This window comes from Calidris pugnax, unplaced genomic scaffold, assembly GCF_001431845.1.
Source record: "Calidris pugnax isolate Ruff unplaced genomic scaffold, ASM143184v1 scaffold9, whole genome shotgun sequence".
In the NCBI taxonomy this organism is placed as follows: Eukaryota; Metazoa; Chordata; class Aves; order Charadriiformes; family Scolopacidae; genus Calidris; species Calidris pugnax.
The window spans coordinates 318,357-332,648 of NW_015090778.1; the positions used below are offsets into that span (position 1 = coordinate 318,357).

General features: G+C 51.0%; 1 protein-coding gene across 1 annotated transcript in view; it reads right to left on the reverse strand.

Moving 5' to 3' along the window:
• Positions 1-226: 226 nt before the first annotated feature.
• Positions 227-14,292, reverse strand: part of RPTOR (regulatory associated protein of MTOR, complex 1) — a 137,471-nt gene continuing 123,405 nt past the window's right edge. The window contains exons 29-34 of the mRNA XM_014950324.1: positions 8,983-9,089; positions 7,373-7,500; positions 7,186-7,272; positions 4,137-4,253; positions 3,461-3,590; positions 227-1,538 (exon numbers count right to left, since the gene is read on the reverse strand). Coding sequence (XP_014805810.1) covers positions 1,470-1,538; positions 3,461-3,590; positions 4,137-4,253; positions 7,186-7,272; positions 7,373-7,500; positions 8,983-9,089 — 638 coding nt within the window. The 3' untranslated portion in view covers positions 227-1,469. The remainder of the gene's footprint in view (positions 1,539-3,460; positions 3,591-4,136; positions 4,254-7,185; positions 7,273-7,372; positions 7,501-8,982; positions 9,090-14,292) is intronic.

Sequence of the window (14,292 nt, forward strand, 5' to 3'; positions counted from 1 at the left end):
GAGGAAAACTGGGGACTTCTGGCCTCAGCAGGTCAACCTTCGTGGCCGCAGTGACTTTTGCCCGGCACAAGTTCTTGTTCTTGGCCACTAAAATGGCACCTCAGCAGCCCCTCAAAGAAACCTGCCCTTCGGCTTCACCCACCCCTTCCCCACACCCCCCTCCAGCCCGTCACGGATCTCGAGGGACAAAAACATTCATTAATCAGACATGGGAGGTGCAGAAGATGGAGCAGGTTCTCTCCTGAAGAGCTGGGACAAAGCTGTTTTGCTCAAACCCAGGATGACCCACCATCTTCCCCCTCCGTTAGTGATTCTCTTGTGCTCAGACCACGTGCGGTCCCGTGCCCAGTTCTGCAGGGACACAGAAGCCACATCCATGCCACGTGTGTGGCTCCAAACACACAGCAGCAAGTGTGCAAATTCTCCTGACCATCACCTTGCCGAATATTCCCGGACTGGAGCGAGACCAAAGCCTGTGGCTTGAACCCGGAGCCGGCCTGGGCAGAGCTCCTGGGCCACCAAACGTGGTTGTGGAGTTCACCATGGGCAGAAGGACAGTGACTGCAGAAGAAGCGGTGACCGAGACACCCCAGACCTGTGCTTGGGTGGGAAGTGGTGACACGAGTGACTCGCTCCAGGCTGGTGGGGACGTTAGAGATGTCCGTTCTCCTTCTTCCCTCTTCTTCTGTACGTGCAACCTGACAGTAGGGTGGCATCCTGCCCTGCTCCCATCACCTCCTCAAACCCCTTTCCCTGGGGATCCTGCCCCCTCTCCTTGCCACCAAGTCTCCTTCTGTCCCTCCTTCCACTGCAGAGGGGACAAGGTTCATGCAGAGGAGACACTTTCCTGCCTTTCCCCAGCTCAGGAGCACAGATGCTGTTCTGCAGAGGGACCATTTGGGTCTCGCTGCCCCAACGGGGGAGTTTCTGTTTGGCCCAGGGTCGGAGGCAGCCGGAGGGGTCCCGTGGAGCGGTCGAGCACCCGGAGCTGTAGGTGAGTCCTGACTTTAGGCCTTAAAGCGCCCAAGGCTCCAGCAAAACACAGAAGCAAAGACTAAAACAGAGAGCCCTTGTCAAGGGTATTGCCTCATCCAAGTCCTGCCAAGCTCAGGAGCCGTGTTTCTAACAGAGAAGCCAACCACTGGCAACAAAAAAATTAAAATGTTCCTTTTACTGTAGCTTTTAGAGGATATAGCTGGGAAAAGAAGAAAAACAAACAAACAAAAAAACAACAAAAAAAAAGGAGATTGTCTCTCTTCCCCTTGTCAAAATCATCAGTAGCTAAGTCAGGGAAAAAAAAACAAAAAACAAAAAACAAACAACAAAAAAACCAAAACGTTCAAGTTAGGGGTTGCAGCAGCAGCAGCCAACACGAAACATTCAAGTCGATAATTTCACTATGTACATTTGTGGGTGCGACACGGCCCTGCCCCGCTGGGACTCCCTCCTCCCAGCCCGCCGGGCCTGCGCTATCTGATCCGCTTCTCCACCGAGTACACCGAGATGTAGTAGTCGTTGCTCCCGACGGCCAGATGCGGCTGCGGAGAGAGAGAGTGAGAGAGCACACGGGGGACAAAACCCACGGGTGTCAGGCACTAACCGGGAGGCAGCTTCGCCCAGATGCTCCAAAGCTCTGGAAGTGCATCTGCCCACGCGGCTCTGAGGAGGTTCCTGCCAGCACCCACCTCGTCTCCGCGAGTTATGTCCCCATTTCAGCCAGAGGGAAAAATGATGGTGACCGTTAGCTGCCAACCGCTAACATAATTTTCGTAAATGGCTGCAAATCTGCTAGTTAGGAACAGTCGCCCGGACCGAAAATTAGCATTTAGGAGCAGTTGGCTGGGCTGAGAATGAGCATTCCCTGAGCTGGGCAGCCCAGGAGCAATCCCACCGCAGGGACTCGGGTTGGACAGGGCTTTGGTTGCTTATTTAAAGAGCAAAACGTTCCCAGGGATCACCCCCTCCCTTCTCTGTTCCCCCACACTGTAGGACAGCAAAACTGCTGTTCAGCTTTGTGCAAAGCCGCTTTTCCAATTGCAGGAGGAGACGAGTTTTCCTTTAAACATCCCGATTTTAGGATGTAAAGCCACAGGTAAGGGCAGCAGGAACTGCCTGCCCCCTCCCTGCCCCTCTGATGGAGATCTCAGCTCCGTGCTCCCCTCCCAGCCCTTTGTCATTCCCACCGCTCCCTCCCGTTACGTGTTAAATATTTGTGTTCTGATCCGCAGGTTTCTAAAATAACTCTCTGTCTAAATGCCTTCTTTAACCTCCTCCTGCTCTTCCCATCCGCTCACGTCCTTTTCTTAGGCTTTCAGCCTCCTTCATTTATTCTCATCTCCGGGTGAGCACAAGCCCATAATGCAGATGGGCACCTGCCTCCTAATTAAGCAGCAACCAGATCCTCTCTCTAATGACTACCGCAGAGCCACCTCAGCAGTGACATATTCCAAAATTTCCTTTTTATTCTGATTAACTCTAGATTTTATCACTTATGCCTTTAATTTTTGCAGTTCTCTCTTGTTTTCTGATGCGGTTTTCCTGCCGCGCAGCATCGGGTCCTCCCAACGCCTGACGTAAGGCAGAGTAAAAGCAGCCCCAGGGACACAAGGGTGAGCCCGTTCTCCGCAGGAGAAGAGCCACAGAATAAATAAGAACGTAAAATTTCACGTGCTGAAAGTGAGAGGCTGCTCCTCTCCACTCAGTTCTGGATAAATTCACCTGGGACAACGAGCTAAGCCAGGCTGCGGTCCTGGAGCGATGGGATGGGAACAGGACCCCAAGCTGATCCACAAGCAACAAGGGTTCAGCCATTGGCAGCCCTGTTCCCATCATAAACCAGCAGCCCTGGTGGCATGGCCAGTGTGGTCCTCTGGACAGCCTGGAGGACAAGTCCTGAAGGACCCAGATGAAGATGATGAGGGGCCTGGAGCATCTCCCTGATGAGGAGAGGCTGAGGGACTTGGGGCTTTTCAGTCTGGAGAAGAGAAGACTGAGGGGGGATCTAATCAATGCTTACAAATACTTCAAGGGTGGGGGTCAGGAGGATGGGGCTGGTCTTTTCTCAGTGGTGCCCAGGGACAGGACAAGAGGAAATGGGCACAAACTTGACCATAAGAAGTTCCACCTAAACATGAGGAGGAACTTCTTTGCTGTGAGGGTGGCAGAGCCCTGGCAGAGGCTGCCCAGAGAGGTGGTGGAGTCTCCTTCTCTGGAGACATTCACATCACATCTTGACGCGTTCCTGTGCGACCTGCTCTGGGTGGACCTGCTTTGACAGGGAGGTTGGACTAGATGATCTCCAGAGGTCCCTTCCAACCCCATAGCATTCTGTGACCCATGGCTCAGAGCATCCTTAGAAGGACCAGGCTGCACCAGAGGAGTCTCTGAGCCTTTCTCTTTTCCAACAGGGACATTAACTAAGAAATGCAAATTCCCAAACCCAAGAGGAGAGAATACAGACCCAGTGCGGATGGAAGGCCAGGCAGCTGATGGCTCCGACTCTCTGTCCCATAAAACCATCGTAGTATTTGATGTTGTTGATCAGCTCCCCGTTTCCGTTGTAGATTGCAGTGAACTGATTCATCGAGCCACTGGAAGGGAACCAAGAGAACACAGTGTCACCAAGAAGCTGTGGTAACAATGACACTGCTGCCTTCAGCCCCCTCTCCAGCCGTGTCAACCCCAGCTGCTCATCAGACTGTGTGTGATGGTTTTACAAGCGGGGAAACTGACTCTGAGCCATGGCAACCTCCATGCAGGGCTTCACAGCCAGGCTGGAACCACGGCTACCTCTTCCACCCAGCCAGAAAACACCAAGAGCTGATGCCCACAGGCACCGGGATCAGGTCCCCCATCCACCCCCAGGGTACGTGGCCCTGGAGAAGCTGCTGGTCCCCTCTCAGAGCCCAAAAATCCACATGCTGACTTTGCACAGGGACCTGACATAGGGGTGCAAGACCATACACCATCAGTTTAAGTCACCAGTGCACCCCCACGCAGGGGATAAGAAGCTGGACTGTTTGGGTGAGGTTTAAACAAACAACAAAACCAAAAAAGCCAACCCTGAATGACATCTGCAGAGAGAAACTGTCCTCTCTGTCCACTCCAGGGGTGCAAGAGATGAAAACAGAACTCACCATGCGAAGAGGTTGGCTTGGGGGTGAATGTCCAGGGCCGTCAGCCCTTTGACTATCTGAAGGACCTTCATGGACTCTGGCATCCGGGGGTCAAAGAACCGCACGTCTCCGTTTACGCTGCCAAGACAGGAGTTCCACGGTGTCAGACAAGGACCCAAAACCAGACCCCAAAGCCCAAGAACTCAAACCTTCTGCCTGTCTGAGAGCCAACTGCTTTGATAGGAAACCAGGATAGAGAAGACATGGGCCTTTGACTTCTCCATCAGCAGGGCTGAATTCCCACCCATGTCCCTGATCTTTGGTGCCCTCCAACACATCAAGAGCTGTGCAAACAGCTCTGCCCTCAGGAGTGGACACCCCGAGCTGCGTGTCAGACCCGAGTTCCTTCTCCTTCTCACAGTAGGGAATTGTATTAGAAACCTCCAGCCAGATGGGATGTACTGGGACCATCCCTGATGCCAAATGCCTGGGCACAGATGCCCAAAGTCCCCACTGTCCAAAGCGCTCTGTGGACCAGGTGTAACGAACTCTGCGAGTGCTCGGAGGATGTGTCCATCCTGTTAATGACTTTATCAGGGAAGAGGGGGTGGGGAGAGCCACAGAGTGTCAGGCTGGACCCAAAACCAGACCCCAAAGCCCAAGAACTCAAACCTTCTGCCTGTCTGTGAGCCGACCACTTTGAGAGGAAACCAGGATAGAGAAGACACGGGCTTTTGACTTCTCCATCAGCAGGGCTGAATTCCCACCCATGTCCCTGATCTTTGGTGCCCTCCACAACACATCAAGAGCTGTGCAAACGGCTCTGCCCTCAGGAGTGGACACCCCGAGCTGCGTGTCAGACCCGAGTTCCTCCTCCTTCTCACAGTAGGGAATTGCATTAGAAACCTCCAGCCAGATGGGATGTGCTGAGACCATCCCTGATGCCAAATGCCTGGGCACAGATGCCCAAAGTCCCTGCTGTCCAAAGCGCTCTGTGGACCAGGTGTAACAAACTCTGCGAGTGCTCGGGGGACGTGTCCATCCTGTTAATGACTTCATCAGGGAAGAGGGGGTGGGGAGAGCCACAGCAGTAGGGGCAAGATACTGTGCTTAACAGATCAAGCACCTTTCAGACACAAATTATTTCTCTTTGCTAAGTGGTCCTTCTCCCTGTCCTTCTTGAACTGGGGAACCCAGAACTGGAGCACCGTGTCTGAAGTTCAAGAAGGACAGGGAACTCCTGGGGAGGGTACAGCAAAGGGCTATGAAGATGATGAGGGGACTAGAACACCTCCCTTACAAGGAAAGGCTGAGGGACTCCTCTGCTCTTCGGAGCTCCTTGCAAGAGACCGATCCATTGGTGTCCAGAAAGCCAAACTGAAAAGTCTCTTATGGAAACTAAATCCAAAATCAACTCATCTGGATCTTACTCTGCTGGCAGCAGAAGTAGGGCTTTTGGCACCGTGACTTTTAAAGCATTATTTTACCCAGGTCACTGTAAAACTTAAACCCTACAGAGTTAAGAATGACGGAAGCACAAAGCAGCACATTCCCTTTAGTTTCTTTACCTCTGGAATATCTGGATACTGATCAAAAGGTTGTTATACGGGACTACTTATATCATAATAAGAAGCTGCTACTCCAGCTGTCACATAATTAAATTCACGACAAATTAAACTTGAGATTGATTTAGATCCTAGAGACTAGATGAAAATATTGTTTGAGAGAGATCAAATTCATTTACAGCTTTGAACCTTTAATAGGACTTGAAAATGGTTCTGGATGTAGTGGAAGACCAGGCAAGAGCTTTGAAATGGATGCGAAGTTCTGTGATGAGGGACTACACGGGAAAACATACCTCCAGCTGAAGAATAAGAGGCACCAAGGAGCCAACAACAGCTAAGCTACTGAATCAGGATATCCCAAAAGTGTCTGAGGAGAGCCACAGGATCCAGGGTCACCCTCCTGTGTCACAAACTCCTGCCTCTGGTTCGTGGAGGTTCAGAGAACTGAGAACTGCTCTACAAGCCACACAAAGCCTTCAGGTTTCTCAGGAAATAGCCAGACCGAGACCTCACTACGTCCCAACGTTTGTTCTTCTTGGATCTTGCCATCAACTGGGGGAAACTGGGAGCGAGGTGGGGTGTCTCAAGGAACCGAGTCCCTCTGGGATGAGAGCAGACCTGTCTTTGGAAGTACAACGCTTTCTCACACTCCTTCAACCCCGAGAGAAAGCACCACGTGCTGAGAAGGGCACTGAGGAGAGGGGAAGGACCAGCCTCCAGACACGGGCTGGCCAAGCGCACGGGCCTGACCCCCGGGACTGGGGAAGGAGATTACAGAAAGGAAGATTAAAAACTCTAATATGTGAGCTCGACAAATCTGGCAGCTGCATCACATAATCCCCTTTCTGAAAATCTTAATACATTTTTGCTGGCCCATCCCCCACCTCAGGAACATTGTGAATCCCAGAAAATGATGTTTTGTTTTCACTTTGTAATCAAGAAAAAGAGCCTCTTTGCGTGCAAACAGTGGCTTTGTGACAATAAATTATATTCTGCTGTTCTTTAATGGCCAAATAAGTATATGCTGCTCTCTCCGCAGTATTTACCATGCAGCAGAAATGGATTTATGTGTAGAAAATTGCTAGACAGCAAAGTAATCCTGCACAGCAATATGCCCAACAGATGCAACATCAACCTTCCTTCTCCTGTTCTCTCGCAAATGACCCCACGGAGACGTTGGCAATAAAGAACAGCCATAAGATATACTATATCTAGCTTAGGCTTCTGGTTCACTCCGTTCCTCCCTCACACGCCTCGTGACAGTGATTTCAGCAAAGACGCCTCTCTTGTTTACTCTCAGACCTCACTAACGGGCTTCCAAGGAAAGCTTCCCATTTCTTTTTGCCTTCTCTCCACCAAGTTTGGAGCGGGAGGTAATTACCGAAGCAAACATCAAGCTAAAGAGCTTTGCCCTCTTAGCTCTTGGAAACAAGAGAGGCAGAATTTAAATAGAGAAACAAACTGTGTCCGGGAGAAAACAGCTCGATGAATAAAATCTGTTTTACCTGACGCTCATGATGTTGCCCTCGGGATGTTTCTGCAGATAGGCTTTCACCACCCAGGCCGTGTGCTCGCGGTAGGTCATGACACGGCTGAGGAACAAGCAGAGAGAGGTTTTGAAGGGAGGGAGGGAGGGAGGGAGGGAGGTGGGAAGGTGCAGATCCCCCGAGCCTGGGCAGGAGGGGTAGTTACCATTCACTGAGAGCCATCCTCCTGTCGAACACGCGGATGGAGCCGTCCCCCAGCCCCGCCACGATTAACGACCGGTGAGAATCACAGGAGAGGCTGGTGACACAGCTGTCAGCCCCGGTGGGGATGTCCTGAGGAGAAGGCACACAAACCCCAAGCTCTAGTTATCATTAATGGAGTCTAGTTCTTTCAGTTTACTTTTATTTTTCACTTTATTTTTTTTAAACACGTGGCTCTCCCCCTCCTTTCCCCATCAGGACCACCATAAGGATCTGCAGAGCCTTGGGGGGTCTTGGGGACAGGCCCATGGGACTGAGTGTGACCTTGCCCTTGGCCATGGAGAACTCCAGTGCTCCTGAACAACGTCAGAGCGGACGCCAGAGCCTCAGACAACACACAGAGCTGCTGGACAACACAGCCCTGGAGCATCACTTACGCAGGACAGAGCCAGGCAGTGCTGTGCCACCTAAAGTCCCCGCTGCGGGACACGTGACGAGAGGATTCAGGTTATCTCATTAGAGCCCAGACACGGTGTGTATTAAAAAAAAAAAATAATGACACGGAAAAAGAAGAGCGGAGCTGCAAGGGCAGCTGTGCTGGGAAAAGTGTGTGCTTAACTCCAAGGCTGCCCTTTTCCTTTTTTTAACTCACTATACAGGAAAGAATTGCTTGGGATAACGCCTGCTTACTCCTGTCCTGAGGAAAACACGTTTTCAATGAAAACAGGCGAAAACTAAGCAATGCTGCAAGAGCAGGTTAACAAGTGGGAGGCAGAGCAGGACTGCCTTAGCTCAGTTCACACCTCACTCCTATTTTATTTATTATTATACTCCAGTGGCTGAGATTGTGGGGGTCTTTTGTGTGTGTACGGTTGGAGTCGGTGATCTCCAAGGTCCTTTCCACCCGTGAAGATTCTGTGATTTTTGCCTCTATGAGATTCACCGTCCCCTGCTGCTCCCTGCCCTGGCCTGGGCTGAGCCAAGGGGCTGGGGGCAGTTCTGGGCAGCCCCCCCTCAAGCCCAGGCCCTGCCTTTGAAGCAGGAACAATCAGCAGAAGTGAAAATGAAGCGGTGGCTGCCTCGGCTGCATCCCCAGCACTGCCAGGGGTTGCCTTTTTGTAGTTCAAAGCGCGGGGAGGCACCTTGATTGAGGCCGGATTCCAGAGCTCTTTGTGCTGAATCTCAGTTTTTCCCAGTGTTACTGACTCAGGAAGTTCCAATCACTTGAATTTCACCACAACCAATCTTTGCAATTAAAAGAGAAACCACATGTTTTTCGATACTTTCAGCGCGATCATTAATCATCATCATTGAAAAGACTTTCACCTCCCGAATTCTGCTGTTCCCTAATTTACATAGAAAAAAAATCATATGTGAAAGTAATTAAGATTAACATAGGCTTAATTATCCCGCATTGCAGGGTCAAAGTGTCGCAATTAATGTGCATCCGAGGGTAATTAATTCCTAGAAGCTTTGAAAACCAGTCGTGCTGTTTTCTCCAGCACGGTGGCTCCGTTCTCATGGAGCAGTTGCTTTTCCCTGTAATTCCAGAGCCCCTCTCGTGGGATGAGGGAGGGAGGGAGGAGGAGACGGGGCCAAACACGCCGACGTTACCTGGACTTTCATCTCCCGATCGGTGTCCCAGATCCGGATTATCCTCACGTCTCCCGATGTCATCAGGAGCCCGGTTTCTTGTTCCCAGTCCACCACCATTCCTGCTCCTAAGAGAAAACACAGGCAAAGGCGTGAAAATTAACCTCTGTGTCAGCAACAGGCAGAGCTGCCCTAATTAGAACAGCAGCTTTGGTGGCCTCACGCTACGGGAACTATCGTTATTAGAGGAAATATAAAATGACACGCAAACACATCCATACATCCTCCAAATGGGATCAATCAGCTGGGCCTGGATTTGAGTCCAAAACACGTCTCTGACCCCTTGGCTACGTTAAGTGCTTAGAAAAGCCAAGGTGCAGGTGGATACAGCCTTCCAGGGACGCTGCCGGGCTGCGGGGGACTTCTAAGGGAATCTTAATAAATTATTCACTGCTTGATGAGAACACCGGATTAAACGATGACTGGAGTAGACTAAACTGGTGCCATCTTACATGACAAGACCTGAGAGCCTCTGGATTACCAGGATTCCTCATTCTAATAGAAGCACGTGGCTAAGGGGAGATGTTTCTAAACAAGGAATAGCAATATCATTGCTGCGAGACGGCTTGGTAGGAGTAAAAACCAATTTGCTCTACAGCCAGATAAGGAAGGGAACACTCTGCAATTACAGCAGCTAAAATACATTTACAAGAGCTTTTGCTCCTCGTCTTTGAGGGCACAAACTGATTGCGAGGTGAAGTTCAGAGAAACGTCCCATCCACGCTGCCAGAGAATTACAAGGGATTATCTATCCCCAAAACACCTGACCCGGGCACCGCAGAGGGACAGGCTGGGACCTGCCCGAGCTCAGGAATCCTGCTGGTCCAGCAATTCCCAGAGAAGAGTCAGTGTGTGTCACCTCCCGTCCCAGCTGGGGGATGCCATGTCCGAAAGCCCCGGGGCGAGCTGGCTCTCCTTGGCACAGAGCACACGAGCATCACAACTCACCAGAGACTGGGACCTGGGAAACAACTGGGAATGAACCCCCTGATTCCGTGGGGAAACCTCTGAGGAACAACCCTTGTACATTTAATTAGAAGGGACTCCTTTGTACCCGCGTTCTGCCTCCACAGTGCCGAAACCTTTTGCTTAAAGCCGAGCTGCACACCAATTAGCTCTTGCTTTTCACTCTGCAAAGGCTCACCGACCCCAAACCTGTGGGTTTTTCCAGGGAGACTCTTATTCATACATTAAAAACACAAACAAAAAAATGCCAGGAGCGTTACACGAGGGAACCACACAGAAGCTGTGGTTTTGGGGGTTGTTTTCACCTGGAGGGCAGGGATCTCCCTGGTGGGGGCAGACACAGCATCTTCATTCTCCTCCACCCCAAACCCAGGAGTATTTTCCAGCCCCACGAGGCTGGAGCTGAGCACCACACAATGAGCCAGGGCTACTGCTCCCGGCTGGCAGCAGCCACGAGCCCTGGGTTGCCACAGTGCAAACACTCAAAGGACAGACTGGCTGGTCCAGAAGGTACAAATGTGAATTTGTCTCAATTTACTGCTAGGAATTAGCCCCAGCAGGGAATTTAAACCTACCCCAACACCCTCTTTGTCACCAAAGGGTCGTAAGTACTTTTTACCAAACACCTTTACAGGGCATGGAGGAAACAACAGAGGCACCCTATATAAACACCCCGTTTTCTTTGATGATGAAACAACCTTGTTTTGCACAGATCCAGAGAGAACATTTTGCCCATCTCCCCTCCCTGAGCACTGCGTCCCAGCCGGTCCCTGGTCATGCTGCATCCCACTTGGAAGATCACTGAGGGTTACTGACAACCCATCATCCTACCACAGGAAACTTGGGACCCCGGGCTAAGCCGAGAGCTCGTGTCTTCATCTCCCCAGTCAAATTGATGGTTCCTCCAGAGCACCCGGCAGCTCGGAAGGCTGCTAGAGATTTGCAGCAAGCAAGCAGGCAGTGATTTAGATGATAAACATCACTGAAGCGTTTTCATTTGTCATCTTGTTTATGGCCCGTGTGACAAGACAAACCTGGCAGGCCGAGATGGATATTGCCATTACCGTCGCTGATGGGCTTAAGCAGGCGACACGCTCTTAGGCAGCGTTAAAGCTCCCCGTTTCCCAGTCACATTCCCCAGTTTGAAGACACCGTTTTCCTTCGGTCTGATCAACAGCAACAAGTCCCCACCCTGCTGTGGTCCCAGGGGTCTTTTCTGCGGAGGGGGACGCAGACACAGCATCTTCATTCTCCTCCACCCCAAACCCAGGAGTATTTTCCAGCCCCACGAGGCTGGAGCTGAGCACCACACAATGAGCCAGGGCTACTGCTCCCGGCTGGCAGCAGCCACGAGCCCTGGGTTGCCACAGTGCAAACACTCAAAGGACAGACTGGCTGGTCCAGAAGGTACAAATGTGAATTTGTCTCAATTTACTGCTAGGAATTAGCCCCAGCAGGGAATTTAAACCTACCCCAACACCCTCTTTGTCACCAAAGGGTCGTAAGTACTTTTTACCAAACACCTTTACAGGGCATGGAGGAAACAACAGAGGCACCCTATATAAACACCCCGTTTTCTTTGATGATGAAACAACCTTGTTTTGCACAGATCCAGAGAGAACATTTTGCCCATCTCCCCTCCCTGAGCACTGTGTCCCAGCCAGTCCCTGGTTTTGCTGCATCCCACTTGGAAGATCACTGAGGGTTACTGACAACCCATCATCCTACCACAGGAAACTTGGGACCCCGGGCTAAGCCGAGAGCTCGTGTCTTCATCTCCCCAGTCAAATTGATGGTTCCTCCAGAGCACCCGGCAGCGCCCATCATCCTACTGGGCTACTCAGGACCCCGGGCTACGCCGAGAGCTCGTGTCTTCATCTCCCCAGTCAAATTGATGGTTCCTCCAGAGCACCCGGCAGCTCGGAAGGCTGCTAGAGATTTGCAGCAAGCAAGCAGGCAGTGATTTAGATGATAAACATCACTGAAGCGTTTTCATTTGTCATCTTGTTTATGGCCCGTGTGACAAGACAAACCTGGCAGGCCGAGATGGATATTGCCATTACCGTCGCTGATGGGCTTAAGCAGGCGACACGCTCTTAGGCAGCGTTAAAGCTCCCCGTTTCCCAGTCACATTCCCCAGTTTGAAGACACCGTTTTCCTTCGGTCTGATCAACAGCAACAAGTCCCCACCCTGCTGTGGTCCCAGGGGTCTTTTCTGCGGAGGGGGACGGTGCATTTGAGCGATGACTGGCCTTTGGGTGCTTCTCCTGGCGTGTCCGTGGGGAATTCAAGCACCGAGGATGTTCAGTGATACCATCTAGGAGGCCAGGGAAAGTTTCGTTGAGGGAAGAAGCTCCAGAGGGTCTCACTTTATGTAACATGGCAGAGAGATGTCCCGTGAAAGATGGCTGGATGGAGAGGAGAAGGGCTCACCTGGAGCAGGAGCTGGCAGAGCCCAGGTGGAGAGAAAGGAGGGGGACAGTGTTGGTGCACAGTGTGGCTCCTGCCTTCCTTACACCCATAGTCCATGTCAGCGATAACCACCGCTCTCTGGGAGAGGGAAGTGCAGCATTTTGATCACCCCATAACAAGGGATCTTCCCTTTCTTTCATGAGCCGTCTTACTCTCTCAAAAAAATACGAAATACCATTTTTGCTGGTTCTGGCACACCGTGCCGGGGTGGAGCGGGCACTCACAGAGCGCTCATCCTGCACCACACAACGCGGCATCGGAAACAACAAGAGTATCTGCATAAAAGCCACCACTGAGGAGAATCTTTGAGGTCCCTTCCAACCCTAACCATTCTACGATTCTATGATTCTATGAATTCCTGGCCCCTTCCTGCTGGGAGATATCAACGGCTCCATCCCCAGCCCGGCACGGCAGTGGGTCCCCACTGAGGGGTCCCACCGTGATGAGCACCGGGGGGTCTGATCCGGCTGAAAGGAGGAAAGGGGACCCCAGGATGTGCGAAACAGGAATTCAAATGTGTCTGAAAAGAGGAAAAGCCTTTGTACGTAAATTGAAGTCATTTGTACACATGGAAGAGGGAAGGAAAAGCTTCCTCCAACTGTGAAATGCTAAATCTGAAGACGACTCTCGCAGCGCGAAATGAGACATAAATAGCTGAACTATTTCTATGTACGAGTAAATGTTTTCATGGTGGAAATGATACAGTATTGGCTCGTGTTTGTATGTTAAATTCCTAGTATTTCGGGACGAGAAGTAAACGTGGGACTTAATACTAATTATCATTTCCTTTTTAATTAACAGAGGTCCTTCTGCAGGATGTTACAACCGAGACTGCAGCTCACCTGCTGGGGTTTGGCTCCTGGGTTTGGCACCGAAGATGCTTTTCAGCTTCATCTTGGCAAAAAAAAGGCAACGTGCTCTGCGGAGCCGGGCCAGTTCAGCTCCTGCCTGGGCCACGAAACCCAGATCTGTGTTACCCACCACCATCTCTGAGCTCCCACCTCCGGCCAGGAAGGGAGCAAACAGGGGCCGTGACACCGATGGAACCATCCAACACAGGCCAGGAGAGAAACCCTGGTACCCTCAGAAGCCAATGATGTGCAGAAACAGGCGTCCTGGCAATGGGCTTCTTTTAATGCATCATTAGGCAAGATGACAATTTTCCCACAAGGAATGGTGTGTTCTCAGGTAATGATCAAGAAATCTTCCACAGCTCAGGAAAATCCTTCTTTTTTTTTTTTTTTTTAAGGTTTGGGGTTTTTTTTCGTTTCTTGCTTTGTTTTTGAGTCTTTCAACATGAGAACTTGCAGCTCTGGGTGATGTGAGTTTCTAGACAATGCAACACGTACCAACAGCCGTTCTTGAAGCTGTAACCTGTTCCCTCAGGATTGCCCCCCCTGAGCAACGGATATTCATCTGGATGGGATAGTTTCCTCTATAAAGGTCAATAAATAACACCGGTGTTGAAAGGAGCTGCATTCCAAGGGGGGTACACTTATTTTTAACATCGCTGGAACCTGGCCAACCCGTACTTGGCATTTCAATGAAATCAGGAATACCTGCACAGAACAACCATATGAAAGCATCTCGGATTCTGACTGATGATTTTTTAATCACGGGCCCTCCTGGTTGAGCAACGAGGCGCATCACTGTTTTAATTTCCAGGAAGCAGTGGGAGGGTTGGATGACCTCACTCATCATTAATTTCTACAACATCCTTTCAAAAAGTGTCGCTCTTCTTCTGCCAAGGACTACGCGCAGCAAGGGAGGGGAGTAGCTGTGATGCTGGGAATCCAATTAAAAGAGCACAAACCCCTGGAGCTGCAATTTCTC